Here is a 23,376-nt window from a genome sequence, read left to right on the forward strand (position 1 = left end):
TCCCCAACACCCCGGCCGCTTGGCTAGCTCATGCCCAAAATGACAACACACAAACTGTATTCATTTAAGAACTGCTTGGCCCATGAACTCTAGCCCTTACAGGCTAATTCTCGCACCTGGACTAGCCCATTTCTAATAATGCGTGTAAGCACCCCAAGGTGCGCTTACAGGGAAGATTCTAGCCTCCGTCCATCATGGTGTCTCTGCTCCATGCGTCTGCCTCAGAGCGCAGAGCTGTTGAGTCTCCGGGAGCAGAGCAGAGTCTGCCCTCACTTCCTCTTCCGCCCAGAATTCTATTCTGTTTATTCCGCCCACCTATCTTTTAACCTATCAGGGCCAGCAGTTTCTTTATTGCTCAGCCAATGAAATCAACAGATTGATATGACACTCCCACATCATAGATAGATAGATAGATAGATAGATAGATAGATAGATAGATAGATAGATAGATGATAGGTAGGTAGGTAGATTTGCTTTCTATGACTGCGGTAAGAGGAAGGGGTTTTGTGCTGAGCATTTGATGGGCTCTGCACACAAAAGCATGGTGTTTGAATTGTGTTCCCAGGACCTGAGAGTTCGGTGTGTGTTACAGTTGGTGTACAGCTGAGACGCAAGTGAAGCTATCGGTGATGGATGTCACAGCCCGTGGCATGCTCTCGCCTGCTCAGTGGATGAGGCAAGGGTTTCGTTTTGCTTTGTTTTCCCAGTCTCCTGGGCTTTGTCTTCTCATCTGTAAACAGGAATAGCGAGAACACTGTTGTCCGGTCACCCTCAGGACCGAAGAAGTGGATCCCGCTGACATTCTTGGAACAGGGTCTGGCACACAGACGTCCCAAGAGTACAGTGGCTCAGGGTGCCTTTCTCTTCACATGGCATTGAAATGAACCTGGGCCTCCTGCAGAACCATGGCACTGGCTGTCATGGAGGTATGAAGGAGCCTTGGCCTTCTCAGTTTTAAGGGGCAGGGTGTACACGTGTTAGGGTGCTGAGGGCTGGAAGCTGGTTTCTGTGTGTTCTCTGGCCTCACCCTTTTTCCTTGCCTCCTGCCTAATTACCTGTTCTCTCGCCTGTTTTCCCACAGCATTCCAACTCTGTGGTGGTATTTTCCCACTGTGTTTTACGGTGTGTGCTTCTTGTTGAAGACCAAGTCCCTCGGGGTGTTCAGGACTGTGTGGTTAGTCATCGGCACATCCCAGGGCCGGGAGAATGCCTCTAGTGCTGGCACATTCTGGGCTCTTGATAAATGTTTGTTGAATTTATTTGGAAGGTTTGCCAGGGAGTTGCCCTAACTTATAATTCAGGAGAAAGGTCCTCCTGAGGGAGAAGTCTGGGCCTGTTGCTAGGGGAGGGTGTTTTCACTCCTTCATGCCACAAGTATTTATGGTGCCTACTGCACATGGCGTTGTGGGGGATACCGCGATGATTCAGACTCGCACTCTGCCCTGGGTTGTGTTGACTCTGATCATCTTAATTATGGGTATACTGGAAGCAGTAAGTGGTTGCTGATAGGCGTAATGAGAAACGCACTGTGGTTTCCTAGCATCCGAGGCTCTGTTTGGAAGTGTGACTCCTTTGATCAAGGAATCTTGGAGTTGTTTTTTTTCCCACCACGTCTCATTGCTCAGGTTTCATTTTTATACTGTGATGGAATCTGTCTGGTCAGTTGCACAGGCCTGATGTCCATGCGAAACGTGTCTGTTGGATTTTAATCCCGAGTAGATATGAATGACTCCATCTGTGCGAGGTGTTGGGATATGCCCCTTGGCCTTAGCTAAAATATTTCCATGAGTTCTAGCAAAATTTCCTGGGATTTTCTTCATAGTCGGTGTAGGGTGTTACCGTTGATTAGAGGCGCCTAGCTGCGCAGCTCTATTATAGCTGTGTTTTGAATCTCCTGGCTGGCTCGTCTTTGCGTTTCTCCCTATAATTTCCTGGCACCTTCGAACACCCCTACCCTCCCCCCCCTTAGCTAGAAAAGGCCAGCTTGCTCTGTTTGCCTATAAAGTTGCTCAGATGAGTCCTATAAACCAGGAAACTTTTGCCCTGTTTTAGCCAAGGAGTGTTCTCCTGGCCTCAGGCCTTCCAACTCTATTGGTCTTAAGACTCCTCTGGGGGCTGCTAAATTCTTCCACCCTGGAGTCCCGGGCTTTGCCCCTGCCACTGTGAGCATATGGGTAAGGGCTGGTCCACCAAAGCCCTGGGTAAATATGCCTGGACTAGAGGAGCCGATAAGCATGAAATGTGTGGGATGGAAGGGAGTTTTACTGCCCCTTTCTAAGGAGATAGTTAAGAGTTCTTTGTGAAATTTTTATTTGGGAACTTTTAAAATATCCTGCCAGAGTAACTGAAGTGTCAGTTAAATACGGAAGGGTCCAGAGGGGCATGGAAACCTCCCTTACCTTATCCGCTAGACTGGCGAACTCCGGGAGTTTGACAACATGTATTGTTGCTAAGACCGGAGGGTTAAGTGCTGTATCTGGTGAGATGCAGAATCGTCCTACATATCTGGTCTTTGTCCTGTTTCTGGGCACCAACTCCTAAAATCCTTGTTGTCTTCAGAGTGATCAATGCATTGTCCTATGTTATGTTGGCTGATAGAGGCAGTCACTCAAATACCAAGGGCGGGTTAAATTCAGCCTCACCTACGCAAATAAATCATAAGTAATAAGAAGATATGGGTTATAAGGAAGTTTGAGACCTACTACCCCTGTAATAAAAGGATTCCAAACCCACCAGTTAATTTGAAAACCAGGCAGTTCATGCTGTGAATAGACACCTATTAAGTAATAGCTTATAATTGTTAATCGGTATTAAGACATTTTTGAATGAGGTGATAGTACTTTGCTTATGTCGTTTGAAGAATCTACCTTTATCTATTTAAACCTGGAAAATGATAGTCCTTGAATTCCCGCCTATGAAACGTGGAAGAGGCTCAGCCCCTGCTAGTTCCCTCTACCTGGTTGCAGCTATTTCACGGGCAACCCCTCTTTTCTCCCTAGAGTCTGCAGTGTGCAGGTGCCTGGGCCACTTGCAGATGGGTGCCCCATGTGCTTGTGGGGTAGGAACGCTGGCTCTGTTCCCGGCCATTTCCTGGCTCAGAAGTAGGACCTTGAGTCACTGGGGTCTGCCCTGCACTTAACAGTCAAGGATTTAGGGCTGAGAATTTGTCGGCCCCTTGTGTGGAAGCCCCAGTTCTTCAGTAGGTGCCGGCTACTGGCTTAGCCCGGCCTGAAGCCTCAGAGCTTGTTTGAGGCAGTCAGATACCTGCAGGAGGATCTAACCAAAGGTCCTCCATTAGCAAGCTGCTTTAGACAGAAGACTTAAGAACAGTCAGGTCCAGGGAGTCATCACTCGCTCCAAAGCTGCACACTACAGGGGAACTACTGGATCTCTCGGACCCCTGAGGTCTTCCAAAAGCAGATTCTGATTGCAACCTTGGGCTCTGAGGCTGAGTGAGAGGGTAAAGAAAAGGAATCTCTTGCCAGTCGTGTCTTAGGTAACATGTTCTTGCTGTCATCAATCCATGTTTATCTGAAACAACTGGGGCTTAAGTCTTGTGGGTGAGCAAGGTGAGGCTGTCCAAAAGGGTGTGTCCCCAGAAACTTGGTAAAACTCCCAAAATAAAGGCATGAGTTATAGAATTGGAGAGGTTCACACTGACCTATTTTGTTTGTTTTTATATTGTTTGTTTGAGACAGGGTCCCATAAACCCCAGACTAATCTAAAACTCCTGGTGTGGCTGAGGCTGACTTGGAGCTGGTTCTCAAGCCTCTGCTGCCCAAATGCTGGGCTTCCAGGTGCTCTACAAGCCCAGCGTGTTTCCCCCTGTGCTAACTTAAGTGTGCGTGTCAAACATTGGTACTGTACCCTGGCTCTCTGCAGCTGTGTATGTGCTTAGCGGTGCATGTAGGGTGCTGTTAGTTGACACTGTCTTAGCCAGGGGTTCTTAACCTTCCTAATGCCGAGACCCTGTAATAGTTCCTCATGATGTGGTGACCCCCAACCATAGAGGTATTTTTTTTTGCTAATTTATGACTGTAATTTTGCTTCTGTTATGAATCATAATGTAAATGTCTGTGTTTTCCAGTGGTCTTCGGTACCCCTGTGAAAGGGCCATTGCCCCTCCCCCAAAAGGGGTCAATAGCCACAGGTTGAGAACTACTGGTAGCCTATTTTGAATTTCTTTAACCATATCTTTTGGTCTCCATTCTCTTTGAAACATCTGGTTAAAAAAAAAAAAAAATAGTATAGAGCCGGGTTTACTTTAAATAGCTTTTTCCATCCTTATCTTTAGTCACTGGAAAATAGTAGGCAATTCTTTTTTTTTTATTTTCACATACCTTATTTTTATTTAAAATTAATCTCATAGTTTTCTATATATAATTGTATTTACAATGTTCCCAACATTGATACTTTTGAATTAGATAATCATTTCTTATTTTCCTCACCTCCCAACAAGGAAGTAACCATTGTCTCCACCATTACCAACCCATTTATAATCAACATTATCTCTAACTTCATTGTAAATATTTTCTATTCTTCGATTACTAGCAATGCTAATTACCTTTTACATTTTATCTCTCAGAATTCTTATTTATATATTTTGAATGTTTTTGTATTTCCTTCAATAGTAGGCAATTCTAGACACTGAATTTTCTTCCTCCCTTCCTTCCCTCCCTTCCTCCCTCCCTCCCTTCCTCCCTCCCTCCCTCCCTCCCTCCTTCCTTCCTTCTTTCCTTCCTTTCTTTTTCATGACAGGCCTTCTCTGTGTATTTCTGGCTGGCCTCCAACTCACAGAGCTCCTCCTGCCTCTGCCTCCTTGAGTGCTGGGATTAAAGGCGTGCGCTACCACCACTTGGTTCTTTTTTCCTTTTTAAGATCATATTTATGAGTGTTTTATCTGAATGCATACCTTATACTAGAAGAGTGAGGGCATCAGATCCCACTATAGATAGTTGTGAGTCACCATGTGGTTGCTGGGAATTGAACTCAGCACCTCTGGAAGAGCAACCAGTGCTCTCAACCTCTGAGCCATCTCTTCAGCCTGGCACTGAATTTCCTTTAAACCCTAAATATTTCTAGAGAAAACCAAACCAGCTCAAAAGTAATTTCATGCAGATGTAGTTCCAGATAGCAGGAAAGCTGTGGTTAGCATCATGCACGTATGTGATGTGTGTATATGATGTGTGTATGTGATGTGTGTATATGATGTGTGTATATGATGTGTGTATATGATGTGTGTATATGATGTGTGTATATGATGTGTGTATATGATGTGTGTATATGATGTGTGTATGTGATGTGTGTATGTGATGTGTGTATGTGATGTGTGTATATGATGTGTGTATATGATGTGTGTATATGATGTGTGTATATGATGTGTGTATGTGATGTGTGTATGTGATGTGTGTATATGATGTGTGTATATGATGTGTGTATATGTGTGAGTTGAGATTAGAGTCCGTTCTCTCTACTGTGTGGGTTCCTGGTGGTCAGACTTGACAGCAAGCACCTTCACCCATTAGCTAGCTCAGCAATAGCTTCCTTAGAGAGACTTGTGGAGCACTGCCATTCTGAGGCAGGACCCTGATGACAGACCGTGGTGCACTGTGGAGTCTGAGGCTGGACTCTGGTGCCAGGGCTTTTATCTCTGTCCCGAACCTTACCAGAGGCATGACTCTGTAAAAGCTGGCCATCTCAGGAGGTTCGTTTTCCTTATCTGTGTTCAGCAAGGGTGGTGACACTGTGGCTGAGGCCTGAGGCAGGAATTAACTTAATTCTACTGAAACACAGAAAGAGGGCTGCTCAATAACCTTAGATTTCTTACTATAAATCATTCCCAACACTTGCTGTTGACCTTGGACTCTGGTCTAAAGACCCGAGGGGCTCTCATCCTCATGCCTGGAAGGAAGGGAACTTTAGGTGAATTTTAAGGGGGCAACCACTTAAATTATTTTCCAGCATTTCCAGTATGAGGCTAGCCCTAGTTTTGGGGTGTTCCTGCTTTATGAAGACGCTAACAAGCTTGTCAACAGGGAAAAGCTCCAGCTGTGAGTTCACCTTGACCAAGTTCTAGTTGGATTAGCAGGGGACCTCAGAAACTAGTTTGACTGTGAGAACCTCAGTCTCTATTGCTGGAGCTTCCTCTCTCCTTTCCCCCTTCCTTGTTATGTGTCTGGGAAATGAGTACCCCCAAACCCCAATCTCCCCTGCCCTTGCCCCACTCCCAGCCCTGGAACTTCCTTAAATAGATCTTTGAACATAGGCTTTGAAGTAATTTTAGCTCAGTAAACTATAGATTTTTTTAAAAGAAAGATGCTATTAAATTTTTTTAAAGATTTATTTATTTATTATGTATACAACATTCTGCCTCCATGTATGCCCACATGCCAGAGGAGGGCGCCAGATCTCATTACAGATGGTTGTAAGCCACCATGTGGTTGCTGGGAATTGAACTCAGGACCTCTGGAAGAGCAGACGGTGCTCTAAACCACTGAGCCATCTCTCCAGCCCTATTAAATTATTTTTATGTGTTCTTGTGTGTCTGTGTGTATGGATGCCCAAAGAGCCTAGAAGAAGGTGTCAGATCCTGGAGTTAGCTAGACAGGTGGTTCTGAGTCATTCTATGAGAATTATTAGGGAAATGGAACTCAGGGCTTTTGCAATAGCAGCAGACACCCTTACCTGGGCCAACTACTCATCTTGAAAATCTTTAATAATAACTGGCTATTATTTAACTTTCTGTCCCTTATAGACATCCTATTTTCAAGACGTTTGGAATTTAGCTAGAAGTTGGAATTCCCGATAATCTTCCAGTACGACCGAGGAGGAAACAATTCTAATCTCCCCTGTTACACAGAGAGCTGGAGGCCAGCCTGTGGTACTTGACACTGGTTGACCACCACCCCCAATTAAGAAAATCATAGAACATGCCAGTAGTTGATGTGTGTGGGAGGTCAGGTCTTAGCATAGTTCAGAAGCCTTGAGTGCCGACAGTTGTATGTGCAATTTCTCCCCCTCCCTCAAGGCAAAAACATCCCCAAAAGACTTGGAAATAATCCTGTTTTCCAATCCTTGAATCCTCCCCCTTGTTTTCTTGTGTCTTCAGGGAAATTTGGGGGTAGTTTGAGACTAGGAAAAAGCTGCTAAGGACCCGATGACTGTTGGCTGACTGGAGTAAAATGGGTTGCTTTGATTTGCATTTCTCTATCTTTCTCTGAGACATGATCTCCTGGCATACCCCAAGCTGACCTACTTTCGACTCTCTCTCCCTGCGACAGCCTCCTGAGTGGCCCGCCGTCACCTTTGAGAGTTTACAGAACGCTATGTGCTGTATAACAGGACACTCCTCAGATCTCGAAGGCCGTTTGAATTACCCGAGAATTTTGTCAGAATGCATTGTCTGACTCTGCAGACTTCAGAGGGAACTGAAGACTACCTGTCAAACCAGCAGCCAGCCGTAAGGGGTCAGGGGTGTCAACAGGGCAGCAGATTGCTTCCCGTGACCAGCTCTCAGAATGGAAATTCTCAAGCTTGGATGGAGGTAGATTAAGTCACCTGAGGACATAGAAAAAAAAAAAAAAAAACCCTGACTCATAGCTCCCACTCTCAGTCATTGACCAGGGCGTGGCTGGATGGTCAGGACTGCAGAAACTCTCACCTGCAGCCAGCTGTGAACCACTGTCCTGTCAGGAAGTACCTGCCTTCAAAATGAGGATATGAGAGCTGGAGAAATATGGTTCAGTGGCTAAGGGCACGTACTGCCTCTTGCAGAATGCCTCTGTTTTGTTCCTGGCATCTGTGTTAGTCAGCTCACAACCACTTGTAACTTCAGCTTCAGGCAATCTGTTACCATCTGTTAGCCTCCAAGGACACTGAACTCATGCAAACTTTAGAGCGCACGTACACACACACACATACACTAGAATAAATCAGAGTGGCATTGTGTCTTTTTAGTATTGCTTTATTTTCCCTTCTCCACTGGACCGAGGTTTTGAAGACATTTCTTTCCTAAGCATTGTCCTGTATTGAAACAGTACTGTTTTCTTGCTCTCCACTAAGCTCCATGGCACTGCCAGCCACACTTGCCTGCCAGTGTGTGCGCGGGCAATGATAGCGCCTATGAGCATCAGCTCCAAAGGGGTCCAAAGCAGTTCTTCCCAGCCTTCCCGGCAGGTACGTGGACGGACTCTCTTTGATGGGGAGAGCTCCCCAGCCCTTGCTAGCATCCTTTATCAGCCCAGTCTTAAGGTGTGTAAACGTCAGGTTGTGTCATCCTGGAGACTGGCCTCTCCTGAAGCTCCCAAGGGTACAGGGACGTCCAGCTGAGCAACCACACCAGAGTTTACCCCATTATCTAATCTCCAGATTATCATTTGTCTTTCTACCCCAGGGAGCAGACTTTCTCTTTATCCCATCCCCTCAGGAGCTGACATCTGTGTGGCCTGGGAGCTTGTGTTAGGTGGAGGGGCATGGAGCAGGCCTCTCAGCTGCCTTCTGAGAAGAGCTAGTTTAATGGATTTTGTGTGATGGTAGTGGGGCCTACATCTGTAGAAGAGGTGAGTGAGAATGCCATCAAAAAGAATACTGCAGCCGGGTGGTGGGTGCACGCCTTTAGTTCCAGCACTGAAGGCAGAGCAGGGCATCTCTGAGTTCAGGACAGCCTGGTGAATTGGGTGATTTCCAGAACAGCCAGGGCTGTCATTGGATTCAGCCCCAAGCACTGTGTAAGCAAACAAGGAAAGAAACACACTTCCCACATCTGTTTAGTCTCCACTGTTCCTGTTGACAAAACATTCTGATTAGAACAATTTAAGGGAGAAAGGGTCTTCTTCTTTCAAGATTTATTTTTATTTCTCATGCATAGGTATTTTGCCTGCCTGTTTGTCTGCACCACCTTCATCCCTTATACCCTCAGGGGCCAGAAGAGGGTGTCAGGCGACTTCTGACACTTCCAGACAGTTGTTAGCCCCCATGTGGGTGCTGGGTATTGAGCCCTGGTCCCTTGGCAGAGCAGCCAGTGTTCTTAAGCACCGCATCTTGCAGCCCTGGAGAGAACGGGCTTCTTCCGGCTCATGGTTGAAGGGTGCATTCACCACAGTGTGAATCACGGCAGCATGAGCTGGAAGCAGCTGGTCACACCACAGTTCCCTTTCTCATGCCCAGTCCAGGATCCCGGTCAGGAAATGCGCCATCCACAGTGTGTGGTCTTCCCACCTCAGCTGGGTCCAGGCACTCCCAGGGGCCCTTTCCCAGGCGACTCCAGATAATGTCAAATTGACCATCATTGACCTCCCAACCCCAGGCCTCTGCTTTCCTTGTCCTAAAAAATATCTGGTGGTTGATCAATGTCTGTTGGAGCAGTAAGTGACAAAGGGAAGGGACAAAGAGGAAAGGAAGTCCTTGTGTCGTGGGCCATTCCAACTAACCCTTGCCTGGTTGCCCGGTTGAACCCGAAGCGCTTAGGGCTCTTCCCAGCTTTGGCTGATTTCTCTCCCCCTCATCTTCATCTGTCTCTGTAAAGGTTTCCTCTCCCGCATTCTGCCTACTTGCTCTTGTGTACTTGTCTTATGTGAAAACACAGGAAGCCCAAACTTCTTTTAGTGGTGACTGTTAAGAAAAACACAGGACCTGGCAATGTTTAGTTTTTTTGGTTTTCAGTGTCTCCATGATTCGCTAGTGGGAAACACCTCCTGATTTCTCTGCCTCCTACAGAGTTGTCCAGAGTGGAAGTGATGAATTGACATCCCCTCCTTCTTTCCTCGTCTCCTTTCCGGTTGAGAACGTGTGGGTTTCTTCTGTGGGGAAGCTGCTCTTTGGAAACCCAAGGCACAGCTATGGTGGTGTGGTCTGTGCGTCTGTCATGGGGACTTTCATGACACGTCTCTGTTTTTTTGTGGCAATTTCTGTGACTTTACAATCCTTTCTGCCCGCACACCCAGGATCCAGACTCAGACTCCAGAGAAGAGAGTCTTTTCAGTTTGCTACCACTGTAGTTCATGTATGCGACTGTTACTGTTGTCTTGGTGTGCCTCAGTGCTCCGCGGAGGCTGGACTGTGGAGCCCTCTCCCTTACCCTTTCCTTATTCAGGCAGTTGGACTCAACAGTGCCAGAGCAAAGGCTCTTTGCCCTTTACTCTTTGAGCTGTCTCCAGAAGAATTTACAGAAGATTCCAGGTGGTTATTATCTACTGCTACTATTGTGAGGTATCCACTGGAGAAGACTACTCAGACGTGGGCTGAATTAGGGCAGTTTTGAGTACACTGGGTGTTCGGGGTCCCAGTGTAGCATGGGACCTTTCTCAGGGTGAGCTTTTAAGCACAAAAGCTATCTCCTGGGTTGACATACTTCAGTTAACAAGAACAGTTAGCCAGAAACAGAACTACAGAGGCTAAAAAGGAAGGTTAGAGATTTTCCCAGAAATATGGTTTTTGTTTCCTTTTCTATCAGCGGTGCTGCCTGCTGTCTGCATGCTGAGTCTTACAGCCTGAATGGTACATTCACCATGGAGTCGGCTGTGCTAAGGTCTGGGGCCTGTGACACTACCACCTTTGAGAGGTGGCACACATCCCTTACCTCTATTTCTCTATTTTTTTTTTGAGACAGGGTGTCTTACCTCTCTTTAAGGGATGGACAGACTGATAGACATAGGGTGGTTGATAGGTTCCCCTGCACTGTCAATCATAAAGAAGGCCTGGGAAACTCCACTGCAGTGTGAACATGATACTTGAGTGGAAAAACGAATGGATCAGTATGGAGTTTACCTCGTAGGAGTGCACCAATGCTGATTACTCAGTTTAAAAGCGTGAGCTGACGAGGGCTTATGTGGGGAGTCCTTTGTAACCCTTTTATGCAGAAATAGTTTTATTGCATTAATTTAGGACTTGGACTCACAGAGATCTGCCTGCCTCTATCTCCAGAGCCGGGGGTGGGGGGGGATTAAAGGGTATGCTCCCAAGTAGGTTTTGGTGTCTCATGCCTTTAATCCCAGCACTCAGGAGGCATGGGCAGGTGGATCTCTATGAGTTTGAAGCCAGCCTGGTGTACAAGAGCTAGTTCCAGGTTAGGCTCCAAAGCTACAGAAAAACCACTACCACCAACACCAAAAACAGAAAGAAAGAAAGAAAGAAAGAAAGAAAGAAAGAAAGAAAGAGGAAAAAAAAGAATGAAAGAAAGAAAGAAAGAAAGAAAGAAAGAAAGAAAGAAAGAGGCATGTTTATGGTGGCACAGTCTGTTATCTCTGAAGTTGTTGAGGTCAAAGTCACCCTGGACCACATAAGGAGAACTTCTTTAAAAACTGTGTAGGCAGGGCACGGTGGCACAGGCCTTAAGTCCCAGCACTCTGGGAGGTCAGCCTGGTCTACATAATGCATTCCGGTGTATTCCAGAGCTACATAAAAGAGATACCCTGTCTAAAACCAAACCAACCAACCAGACAAACAAAAAACCACCAACAAATAAGTAAATAGTAAAGACGAGCTATGTTTATAGGCTTTGTGAACGCAGTAACGGGAGACAAGGACAAGTGAGGCGAAAGGCAGAGCTGAAGAAAGGAAGTTTTGGTTTGAGTTCCTCTTCTAGAATGGTTTGCATTACCAGGCTCTCATTCTCGCCAGTCAGCGAGAATCGAGATCAGATTTGTCTCCCGGAGAAGCGGAGCAGCCAGTTGTCCCTCCTTTCCCCTCCTCCAGAATGCCTGGGAGGCAAGGCGGGAGGGCTGCCACAGGCCTGCTACCTGGAAGTGTCTGAGGAGGAGCCCTGCAGGAATACTTGTTGCGTTCCTGGACTGAGACTCAGCCGCCCTCTGCAGAGATCGGTTCCTTGGAAGTGGTACTGTTCTTAATCCTGGAGCAAGCACCGTTGAAGATCGATTTGGGATGGATTAGAGGCTTGCTTTTCTCCATCCACCAGAGAAGGCAAGCCGGAAGGAGAGTGAGCAAGAAGAGCTTGTAACAGAGAAGGCATTTGGGGTTAGGAGGAGGGGCATTGGGAAATTAGAGACCTGGAAATAGATTTCTTTAAACCCTACTTTGTCGGCACACAAGTATCCCCCCAAGTCACGCCAGTTAGCAGGTCTAGTGAAAGAGTTGAGAGGTGCATGGAGCCAGGGCTGTTTCCCCTGTGTCTCAGGTCCGCAGGCAAGGCATCTTCATTTGCCTCTCCTCCCTTTTCCTCTGTCTGTTTTTTGAAACTGGAACACTTCTTTTGGCACAGTGATTTTTGACCACATCCTCTTCAACTACAACACACTGAAGAAGTGGCATTTCTTGAGGAGAGTTGGCTGATATCTGGGCTTATAACACTCACATGACTGTTGTGGTGTAAATGTATACATTGAAGTATTTTAGAGAGATGGATAAGGCAATTTGCTTTAGAAATTTATATATATACATAAATACATATGCATACATACATGCTGGGTGTAGTGGTACAGTCCCAGAGTCCCAATACTGTGGAGACAGAGGCAAGGATATTGTAAGTTCCAGGCCAGCCTGGTCTACATAGCAAGTGCTTTGGGATGTTTTAAATATGCATCTAAAAAACTCTATTTGTGTGCTTTATCAAATAGACAGTGGAGTGTTTCAGTGGCTCTGAATTCCCTCTCCTCCCCTTCCTCCCCTCCCATCCTTCCTCTTACCTCTCCTCTCTTCCCTTGTTTTCCTCTACCTGTTCTAGCTTTGTGAGACAGGGTCTCCTGTGGTCTAGGACCCTCTGTCTGGGTGCATCGTTCAGTATCCTCCTGTTTCAGTGAGCGATGGCTTACCTGCTTTTCATTTTTGGACTAATTCAGTTGAGTTGTTGATTATATTTAAGATACAACGGCTGGGGCTACAGCTAGGTAGCTCGCCTGACACCTACAAGCCCTGGCCTTGATGACGGATTGCATCTATGGTGTGCAGTTAGCATTACACTCGTGGAAGAGTTATTTTCAAAGCTCATTAATTTAAAGAGCTAATGAAAAGGTCCTCCTGGCACTCAGGAGGCACAGTGATTGCCCCACTCACCTTGTAAAGTTTGCCCTCTTTGCTAACTTGAGCACCCTGGGCCCCGTGGGAGTAATGGATTCAGGAAATGCAGAAATAGAAAGTTGTTCTTTTGTTGGGCGGGTGATGCACTTTGCTGCCCCAAAGTAGCTTTCTATCATTAAGAGAAACTCTACTGGATAATAAGACATCTCTACATTTTAAATTTTTAATGAGTCAATTATTAATTGGGGCAGAATCTTATACATAGTTGTGGCTGGCTTGGAACTTGCTACATAGACCAGGCTGGTCTCTAAGTGATCCACCTGCCTCCGCCTCCGAGTGCTGGAACTAGAGATGTGCTCCATTCATACCAGCTGGACTTCGGCAGCCTTGGTTTTTCTCAGGTGTTTCCAAGATGAATCCCAGAGAAACTGTGAGCCGCCTCAAGGCGTGCCGGAGGTTGTAGTCTTGGGTCTGACTTCATCAGAAAACCGAAGAATTCTCAAAGCCTCATGAGTGGGTTTTGTTCACACTTTGATTTCCCAGTTAGACCCTGGGTCCCACACAAGGGTGGTGTTTAAAGCAGTGGACAATGACATGCACACAGCCTTCATGCACTGGGATGACTTCTCCTGGACTTCTAGCTCATTTGAATCTCTTACCACTAGTGAGACCCACTTCCACTTTAGAGGATTCTAATTTTCATTATGAACCACTCAGAAGCCAGAGACTATCAGGTCTACTTTATACCCTATTTCCTCTTCTCTGGGGAAATATTTGCTCTAATTTTTTTTTTTTTTTTGTTGCTATAGTTAAGCTGTCTCACTTGAGAAGAGTGCAGTCACTTGTTTATTTTGTGGTGTGGGGATCAAACACAGGGTCATTTTTGCACGTTGGGAAAAGTTCTGCTAAGACACAGACCCAACCTGAAAAGAAATTTGTTTTAATGGAGTCTCCCTGTGTAACTGTGGCTGGCCAGGAACACGCTGCTCTGGCTGCCTCTGCCTGCCGAGTACTGGATTAAAAGCGCATGCCTCTGGTCCAGCCTAGACTGTCCCTCCCACATCTTGCTACATTCTTACTCCTTTTCTTTTAGAGCAAACCCATACAAGATACAATAGGAGTACTGATCCCTTGTAGATGGGAAGGTATTTAAATGCTGGTTTTCAGCAGGCAGACCTTGTTTTTAATTTTAATACTAATGACATTTATAGCCTGTACCAAACAGGTATTTTTGAATAAATGATAGTTTCTCTAGTTTTATGCCTGAGATTATTTTGTTTACAGAATAAGTGACCACAGTTGGCATATAAGTCCCTTATAAAATGATTTAGCACTTGCATATAACGTATGCACATTTCCTGATTTACACAGACAAGGATATGTCTGTGTGGATCTTTATTTCATGAGCTGTCTCTGCGTAGTCCAAGTGAGTCTTGAAATTTTGATCCTCCTGTCTCAGCCTCCAAAGTAGCCGAGCTTCTTGGTGTGAACCACTGCATTCTGAGGAAGTTATTTCCTAACATCTTTCTCAGGCTTTCAAGAGGATGGCTCACCTGCTCATGTATGATTGCTCTCTTTTATTGATTTTTTTTTTATGTGTAAGGGAGTTTTGCCTGCATCTATGTCTGTGTACCGTGTGTGTGTGTGATGCCTGCAGAGACCAGAAGAGAGCTTCGAATCCCTTGGGACTGGACTTACAGTTAAGAACTGGGATGCGATGCTGGAAACTGAACATGGGTTCTCTGGAAGAGCGGCGGAGCCATCTCTCCAGCCCCTCATGCATGATCTTGTACCATCATGCATCGCCATTTGGGGCCTATGGCTCCCTAAGTCATGCAAGGTCTCTTGAATCATTCGCTACACCATGATGTGTCAGCAACAACTTCTGAGTATGGGAAACTGTCTCACTTATGGTGGCATTTGTTTTTTTATTTATTTATTTTATTTTTATTTATATGGTGGCATTTGTGAAGTTTCCCCAAGTGCTTGGAAGCATAAACTTTATCTTTTGCAATGAACACCTGCAGTTCTTTCCCTCAGAGACAAACTTGCCAGGTGCCACTCAGAAGTCTGAATTGTTCTTTCAAGGAAACACGGCAGTCCGTGTTCAGGGTGCAGCTAGCTCACGTGGACAAGTTCATCTACTCTGTCCTCCCCAGCTCAGAATAGTGCTTCTTGTGTGCGTACTTTCCATTTGTCACACACAAAAAGAGAACCCCGACTCACTGCTTCAGATTGCCTCCTCAGACCTGAGCTCCAGGCTCTGTCTTATAGTCCTCTCTCCTCCCTGCCAAATCACTTCTGTCTCCAACTCCCTAGTGCTGGGATTAAAGGCGTGTGAGCCCACATGCTGGGATCACCTTCGTGTGAGCTGTTTCTCCCAGAGTCGACCTCACGCTGCCCAGGGTGGCCTTGAACTAACAGATCCTACGTCGTGTGATTCTCGGCGCGTGCGACCACTCCTGGCCTCTAGTGACTTAGCTCTCTACTCTGACTCCGTAGTCTTGTGTTGTTCTGAAAGTGGTTCTAACCTCTGAGCGGGGACTCCAGGGAGTCCAGAGAGATTTTACATAGCAATCTTGGTGCCGGGCCTTTTAGTCTTTAGGAACTGGACAGTCAGTGACCTGAGCAATATATCCGTCGAACCCGGAGTGCACCGGGTAGGAAGGGCCGTTCAGTATAGCTCTAAGGGTTTCCCCGCGCCTTCAGCTAGCTAGTCCTGGGCGCAGCCGAAGTCCTTTTCCTGTCTCGCTGCCCATCATAGTTCTTAGCCGTTTCCCAGGCAAGGCTTGGTGCCTTTTCTGATGTCAGAGTTGGACGCAATTTCGATTGTACTTTCGAGCGTTTATTGACTCGTTTTGCATCATGGTTTTTGTTTTGGGAGGGAAGCAATTCTTTTTAATTTACTAGGGGACTTCCCCGAATGGTTGTTTTCTGGGTAATCCGCATGCTGCCCCAAGAGGGAAGTCGCTGTGTAAACACTTGTCTCTGAGTACCAAACTCAAAACTGAAAGCAAAGTTAAAGCAGTATTGCTTGCGATCTCTGATGTTTCAGACGGCAAGTTCCGCAGTGGCTGCGGCCAGAAACAGCGAGGGCGGAGTTGGGCTGCCGGCTCCCCGCACAACCCCGCGGCTCCAGGACGCCGAGGTCCCAGCCGGAGCGCAGGGGTCTCAGGAGCGCGCGCTTGCACGGCAGGACTGAAGGCTGAGCCGGCCGAGAGCACTGCCCTTAAAAGGAGGCGGGCCGTACCACCGCCGCGCCCGCGGGAGGGGGGTCCCGGCGAGCTCGGGCACCTCGAGGGGAGCCGAGGGCCGTGCGCTTTGCCCTCGTAGTGCGAGCCAACTGAGAGCGGGGAGCCCGCGGCGGGCGGCGGGGACGAGCCTGGTGGTCTAGAAGTGCCCCGAGAGTGCCCCGGGGCGGTGGGCAGCGCCGGTCCCCGGGCTCGAGCGAGGTGCGGTTCGCCCGGCGGCCCCCGGTGCCCGGATGTCCGTCAGGCTCGGCGCGAGCCGTGGCTCCGGGGGGCGGAGGCGGCGCTGAGGTCGCGGAGCTGAGGACGCAGCGGCCGGGAGCTGAGCGTCCGCGCGCCTGGGGCGTCCGCTGAGCTGTGTCGCCGAGGACTGCGGTCGATGGAGAGCGCGGCGCGGGCGGAGGGGCCCGCGGGCCGAGGGCTCTGATGGACACGGGACGCCGGACTGTGTGAGCCGAGCCATGGCAGCCCACTCCAGGTGAGGCGGGCGCGGGGGGCTTCCTTCCCGGACCGGTGAGCGGTCTCGGGGGGGGGGGCAGAGCTGGGGCGACGCCGGTGGGGGTGCCGGTGCGGGGACCGCAGGAAGCCGCTGGCTCACTGCTATCTCATTCCCCGAGTGTCAGGCAGAAAACAGCGCCTGCACCGGGTGCAGAGGGACCGCCCGAAAAGTTAAGGTTAAAGTTAAAGCTCCGGCTTCTGCCCTAAAGTGCTGTTATTTTTCGGCAAGTGAAGTTGGTTTCAGTCGCGGGAGATTGGGTTTTCACCTGTGCACTCTTTGGCTCTTTCCTCGTTGCTCCATTGATGTCTTCAAAGGAAACTTGGAATTACACTTAATGGAAAATAGAATTCGCCCCGGAGAGGGTGGGGGAGGATTTGCCTGGTGAGTAATGAAGATTTTCCTGCTAGAATGTAGGATTCCACATAAAACGGCAGTGCCTGAGTGGATCTGCTGAGTAGGCAGAGGCCGAAATGCGCTCGGTTGGTGAAGGGGAGCGTGGCTAATGAGCCGCAGTCGCTGTCAGAGGAGAACTCTGCACCGCAAGGACCCAGAGCCCTGCCTTTTCCAGGGTTTTCAGGTCTCGAAAGGAGCCTTTAAAAACTTGACCGCGCACCCGTGATTGCCTAAGATTCAAACTGTTGAGTGCAATTGCATTTCGGTCGTGACAGCAATGGGTGGTCAGGGAAGAGGAGTGGGGGTGAGGGGAGGTGTACCATTTTAAAACTTTTTCCAGAAAGCAGTGTGGCTGCAGAGGTTTACAGTTCAGAGGTTCTGTCTTCAGTGTCATACTTGATGCAGGATGGTGACTTGAAGGTGGACCTGGAAGCTGAGCTGAACTAATTTTTAGGTCTCAGATCATGGAGAGCAGTAGATGGGTAAAACGTCAGAGATCGGGTAGATATGACTTGAATTTTCCTAAGAGATAAAAACTTTCTAGGAGGGAACGAACTTCTCTAAATAGAAAACCTCCTGAGTGGTGCCTACTTTAAAAACAAATTTAATCTTCGCAACTCAGCTTACCTCTACCTCCATTTTATTGCATGTTCGAAGGAAAAGGTTCCTAGCTGGGCAAAGGGGTAGGGACAGAAGTCTCAGCTATGAAAACCTTCTGCTAAATGCTAAGTGAAAAGTGTTTGTTTGCATGGAATATGTCCCCAAGCCCCTGCATTCCCAGCCCTGAGCTCGTGGCACAAACAGAAAACATGGATTTCCATAATGGCGTCATAATTACTACAGGTGTCTTAAGCCGCTCACATTTCCCGCTCGTTCGAAATTAACTGGGCAGTGGTGCACGCCTTTAATCCCAGAACTCAGGAGGCAGAAGCAGGCGGATCTCTGTGAGTTAGCCAGCCTGATCTACAAAGCGAGTTCCAGGACAGATGGGGCAACACAGAAAAATCTTGTCTCCAAAAACAACAACAAGAAAGAAATTAAGAATTGTTTATCTTCTTTGCTTTTACTCCATTACTTTGTAGGATACGTTTTGACAAATACTCGTCTACATAATTTGTTTCCTTTGTGTTCTAATGTAACCCATTGTGTAGTAAAAAGCTATCCCAAGTGTCATTATTCGGCAGACTGCCTTAAGAGCCCATGGCACAAAACCTGAGATGAAGGTACCGCTATCAAATAGCACTGGCAGAGCAAGGGGCTTTGAACCCAGGTTCCATTGTTCCAATGCCTGAGCCCTTAGACTAAGGTCAGACATAAAATGAGATAAAAGATAAATTGGATACTGCGTGTGTATCAGACTCAGCATTGAGCTGCTGTAATTGGATTACCTCTCTCGTCACCTAAATAGATAAGTTTATTATCTACACTTGGTAGTTAAGGAAACTGAGGCCCAATCAGGGTGTTTATTGCCCAAGTTCACACAGGTGGAACATGCCTGACCCGAGTTGGCCTGAGTAGCTGCTAGCTACAGTGTAGCACTTCCTGGCTGGCTGTTGCCTCCTTAGCTGCACCTCTCTTGAAGAGTAGGTAGTTTTACTTCTGCTAAGATTGCTCTGCTGCAAAATAATCTAAGCTGAAAGTGTTGCTGCTCAGCGCATTAGCAAATGAAATAGGAGGTCCTTATATTACTTCTGGTCCATACCTGGCCTGGCCACATGCTCTGGAACCAGAGACAAAAAATGAAAAGGGGCCATTGTCTGTTGTTTTCTTAGCCTGCACGCCGAGAGTGGATGCCATATTGTAAATATCTCTTCAGTTACACCATGAATGTAGTCTGTGTGATAGAGTAGATAATCTTTGAGACTCAAAGAGAGGATGCATGACAGGGATTCATGATTTTTGAATTCCATCAAGTTTCTGTGGGAGTGCTAAGGGGAATGGAAGCACTCTCTGTGACGCTAAGTTCATGAGCACACGCCACATAGATGCTTTACTTTTTTGCCTGAGTGACAGTTAATGTGGCCTGTCAGGCTTAGAGATACACAGCTCTCACAGCTCACTGTTCAACTATGGTGGTTAAGAACGCTTTCTCTTGCAGGGAACCCAAGCTCTGTTCCCAAGACCCAGGACAGCTCACAACTGTCTATAACTCCAGTTCCAGATCCAGTGCCCCTTCTGGCCTCCTTGGGCATCAGGCAGTCACTTAGCACACACACACATACATACAGGCACAAACACACACAGTCAAAAATCTAAAATCCCAACAAATCTGCCACAGGCAGTTTCATTGCACATAGACATGGTTGTGGGCAGTGAAAATGGCTGTAGGAACCAGCCACTCCTGACCAGTGTAAACGGGGCTGTCTGGGGCTGTGCATCCCTTCTCCGTGGCTCCTCAAGGTAGGGAGAGCGCTGCTGTCTCTTTCGGGGTTCCTGTTTCAGTTGTGAATGATGGCTAGTTATTTCTGGGCTCACAAGCAGCTCTAAAACCTTTTCTTCCTACGAAGTTTGGCTTTGGTGGTAGCCAGTTCCCGTTCCCTCCCTCCTTCCCTCTCTTCAGCTGTGTTCTGACTGTCCTGGAACTCACTTTGGTGAACAGGCTGGCCTTGAACTCATGATCCACTCCCTGTCCCGGGTTCAAAGGCAGGCGCCTCTGTGTTTGGTGGTAGTAGATTTCTTAGGGATGAAAGACATTTGTTAACTACCACTTGGAAAAGAAAATTTGGGAGTTAGTCAGAGCACGGCATATTTGGTATGTCCCAGGCCAGTGTGGGCTTTCTCTGGAACTTGTAAACATAACACACCCTGAACCTACTTCCTTGAGAGAACTGGTAGAAGCTTGATTTCTTTTGTATCAAATGGTTATAGAGTCTCTTCTGTGTGGAGACTGTTCTTTATGGAATTATAGAAATTAGTAAACTCGACAGCACTGGCCCTTATCCTATGTAGGGTGCTTGCTTCATGCTGAGTAACAATGTTGATTGCTAGAATGAAAAGGTGTGTGTCAGAATCTCCAGCAAGCCCCCCCCCCCCCAATTCTTCATTGAAATAGTCCATGGATTCTAGAATGAAATACATACATATCTTCTATCATCAGGTGTAAAAATCCTTCTTGTACTGGGCTTGATCATAGACTGTAATCCCAGCACCTGGGAACTAGAGGCAATGACAGATGCAAGTTCAGGACCAGCCAGGGCAATCCTTTGTGCCGTGACAGTCACCCTGGCCCATGCCTACAATGGTGAAGGGTGTCTGGGTGGCATGGGGGAGTTGAACTTATTTGTGAGAATTGTTTCTGGTGTTAAAAGCCTCTGGGCACTGCAAAAGGAGACTAGGGCTAGCCACTCTATCTTACAGTTTTCCTTTGGAACGTTGACCTGTCAGTGCTGAGGAAGCCCCCAAAGTCTATAACAATGTAAAATCAGGTTTTTCTTAAGTTCAACACAAAGCTGTTTTTTCGTGGTTCTCTCTGATTCTAGGAGGAGAAACTGTTCTGTTGTGGGAAATACTGCCTTCAAACTGGTACAGAACCAGTTTGGCCCCACCCTGTGCCTCCACCACCCACTGGGGAGCTACTGATTGCCCGGAAGGAAGAAAACCCAGAATGCAAAGTAGCCACGACTAAACAGAATAATTTTTGAGAATTGGAGGAAGAGATTTGGAGGGGAGGATGTCTGCCCGTCCTTGACCCTTGGCTGGCCCCCCCACCGTCCCCTATGGTACCTTTACACACAGTGCCTGTGACAGAGGAGACACACGCAGGTCTTCAGGAGTTACTTTCTAGTTCAGTGAGCTTCCTGACTCACTGTCTAGTTCTTTCCCAGATGAAGAGTGCAGGAGCCATGAGTCATTCTTTGTTAAAGTCAGCTGGCTTTGTGGGGGTGTTGTTTGACAGAATGAATGGAAATGATCTCTTCAGAACTCTGGGGGGTTCTAAGGCTTAGGATGAGATTCGTGAATGCTGTTCAACGGTTGTTAAAATCGAGCACGTTCGGGGGTGGGGGGGCAGTCTCCATCAAGGATGCGAGGTGACAGGACATCATTTCTGTCTTATTCCAGCCGATGTGTCACGAAAAGCTGTAGTTTAGCTCTGAAGTTTTGTATAACTCATCTGCCTTTACATATAAATCTTTTTTTTTTTTTTTTGCCAGTTTTTAGGCATCTCAAATTCTCCATTTGTTTTGCAGGACTCACAAATAGGTGTATTTCAATTGAGAATGTGAGATGTCTTGGAAATACAGTTTGTGCCCCTAGGAAGTGGCATTTGCTGGTCCAGCCCCATGACTGCCTAAGCTGGAGTAGAATTTCTTTGCAGGTGCAGGTGCTGCTCTCTGGCCGAAGAGCTTCAGTGCTCACCTGGGTTTACGTGAAGATTAGCTTTCTTTAGTCCTGAGTGCTGACTTCTGGGTGTCCACAGAGAGTGTGGAGGCTCCTTCCCGGGTGCACTTTCCTCTCCTATCTCTGAGAGTTAAAGCTTAACCCGATGGCTTAGCTGGTGGACACGGGACCCCGAAAGCCTCCGTCTCCGCTAAAAGTCTCTTTTCTTGTGTTGATTTATTAGCTTTGCTTTTAATTTAACTGGCTTAAATGCCTGTAGGAGTCTCAGGGCTGGAATTTGATGTTAGATTTAAAGCATTAGCAGGGAAGCCTTGGTAGTGACATTATCTTGTACAAAGGAGCAGAAGTAAACAAAGGGAGAAATATTTTTATTGACACTTAAATGGTGTTTACTTTAGAATTAGGCCTTATCTTTTTAAAGGACACCCACAGTTTGGTCACAACTGAAAACTACCAAGAACTGTCTCTCCACTTTGTGACTCACAGAAGTGTGGCGCGCTGATGGCTGTGGGGTCCTTTAGGAGGAGCCTGCGGAGCAGTGACTGGTTGCCGTTCTTCAGACACTCGCTGCTGCTTATTCTGTCCCGAGGATCTTTTCTTTCAGTATTGCTTGCTTCTGAATCGGTGCCTGAACACCTGAAGTCAAGGAATGTTTTAGGGAATCTGTGGGTCCTCATCCTTGGCTGAACACAAGAATCACCAAGGTATTTGTTAACACCAGTGTGGCTTCCCTTCCCCCAGAGCTGCTGATTGGTCAAGTCCTGGGTGGAGCCAGGGTGCAGCCTTGCTGGCCCTGAAGCCAGGGGCCCACACATCATCTCTGTGAACTGCTTAGCGAGACAGGAAGAAGTCATGCAAGTGCAGTGTGGTTAAATTTTTATTTAAGGCACAACTCAGGTATTCACTTTCTCTCCTGCTAGCGCAGAATGGAACAGCAGAAAGTGTAGGCGAACTCCCTCCTTCCATGTTCATATCGTACTTAGTCGCTGAGATGTTAAGGGTAGACGGATGGCTGTTTATGCTCTACATGTGAAGGAAAGGTGCCGGCAGGGACAGCGGTTGACCATGGGGCACCTGACAAGGTCTGCCGCTTCCCAAGGAACTCGTTCAGTTGCCCCCGTTGGCCTTCTTCCTATACCACTTAGCCACTCTCTCCCCCACTCCCTGCTCACACCCCTGGAACTTGCTGCTGACTGAACAGGCACTGACACGGAGGTGAAAGCCTCTTGTGTTTGTTGAGCAAAAGCATTGTCTTGGTGTCCTGGTGTCAGCTCCGATAGTGGGACCGCGACTGGGAAGTCAGTGTTCTACATCACATGTCACTTCCTGTGGCAGCATTCAGGAAGCTCTGGAGGCGGCGCTGCCACTTCTCAGTCGGCGGAGCCCTCCTTCAGGGGGCTCCTCTGTCAGAAGCAGAGGTCGGTGAAACATGGAGCACACTCGAGGGTGCCGTGCGGCATCATTGAAGTTTGATTTGCTGCACGTGTTTTTGCGGCCTCGCCAGACCACAGTCACCACGTGACATCCATCCTGAGTAGTGTGTCTGGGTTGTTTGTTAAAGCTACACCTTCCCCTTAACCCCCTCGTGCTCACTTAAAAATGCAGGTGTATCTGATTTCGCCGTGGAGGTAAATGTATGGCAAAATGCTGTAACATTAGCCAGCCAGGTATAGAGCAAGGGAAATCGACAGCTTGTAGAGAATATTTATTTTTAATCCTTTCACCGACTAAGGTATTTCTAAGTAGCAAGCCCATTCTTAGTTTGGAGTTATCAAACCATTGATTAAGGAGAGTCCACAGTATTCTAATTAAGTTTTTTAATTTTTTCCCCCTGAAATGAGAAATTCATCTCACTGAGACAATATGCTGGATTTTAGATAGTTTTAAAGTTGGCTTATAAAACAGTACGTGTAGACTGAGTTAACTCGA

At 47.3% G+C, this 23,376-nt stretch overlaps 1 protein-coding gene across 7 annotated transcripts in view; it reads left to right on the plus strand.

Moving 5' to 3' along the window:
* Aff1 (ALF transcription elongation factor 1) overlaps positions 1 to 23,376 on the plus strand; it is a 172,999-nt gene that overhangs the window by 44,054 nt on the left and 105,569 nt on the right. For 2 of the 7 annotated variants that reach the window (XM_050155851.1, XM_050155853.1), the window contains exon 1: positions 15,955 to 16,695. The exons of 4 other annotated variants lie outside the window; for them this stretch is intronic. Coding sequence is in view for 1 of the 3 variants with exons in the window: in XM_050155850.1 (XP_050011807.1) it covers positions 16,679 to 16,695 (17 nt within the window). In the remaining 2 variants the exon portion in view is untranslated. Of the gene's footprint in view, positions 1 to 15,938; positions 16,696 to 23,376 lie in introns of those variants that run through there. One more of the 7 variants, XM_050155850.1, reaches the window with a different exon arrangement.

This window comes from Alexandromys fortis, unplaced genomic scaffold, assembly GCF_014885135.2.
Source record: "Alexandromys fortis isolate MF-2015 unplaced genomic scaffold, M_Fortis_MF-2015_v1.1 scaffold_87, whole genome shotgun sequence".
NCBI lineage: Eukaryota > Metazoa > Chordata > Mammalia > Rodentia > Cricetidae > Alexandromys > Alexandromys fortis.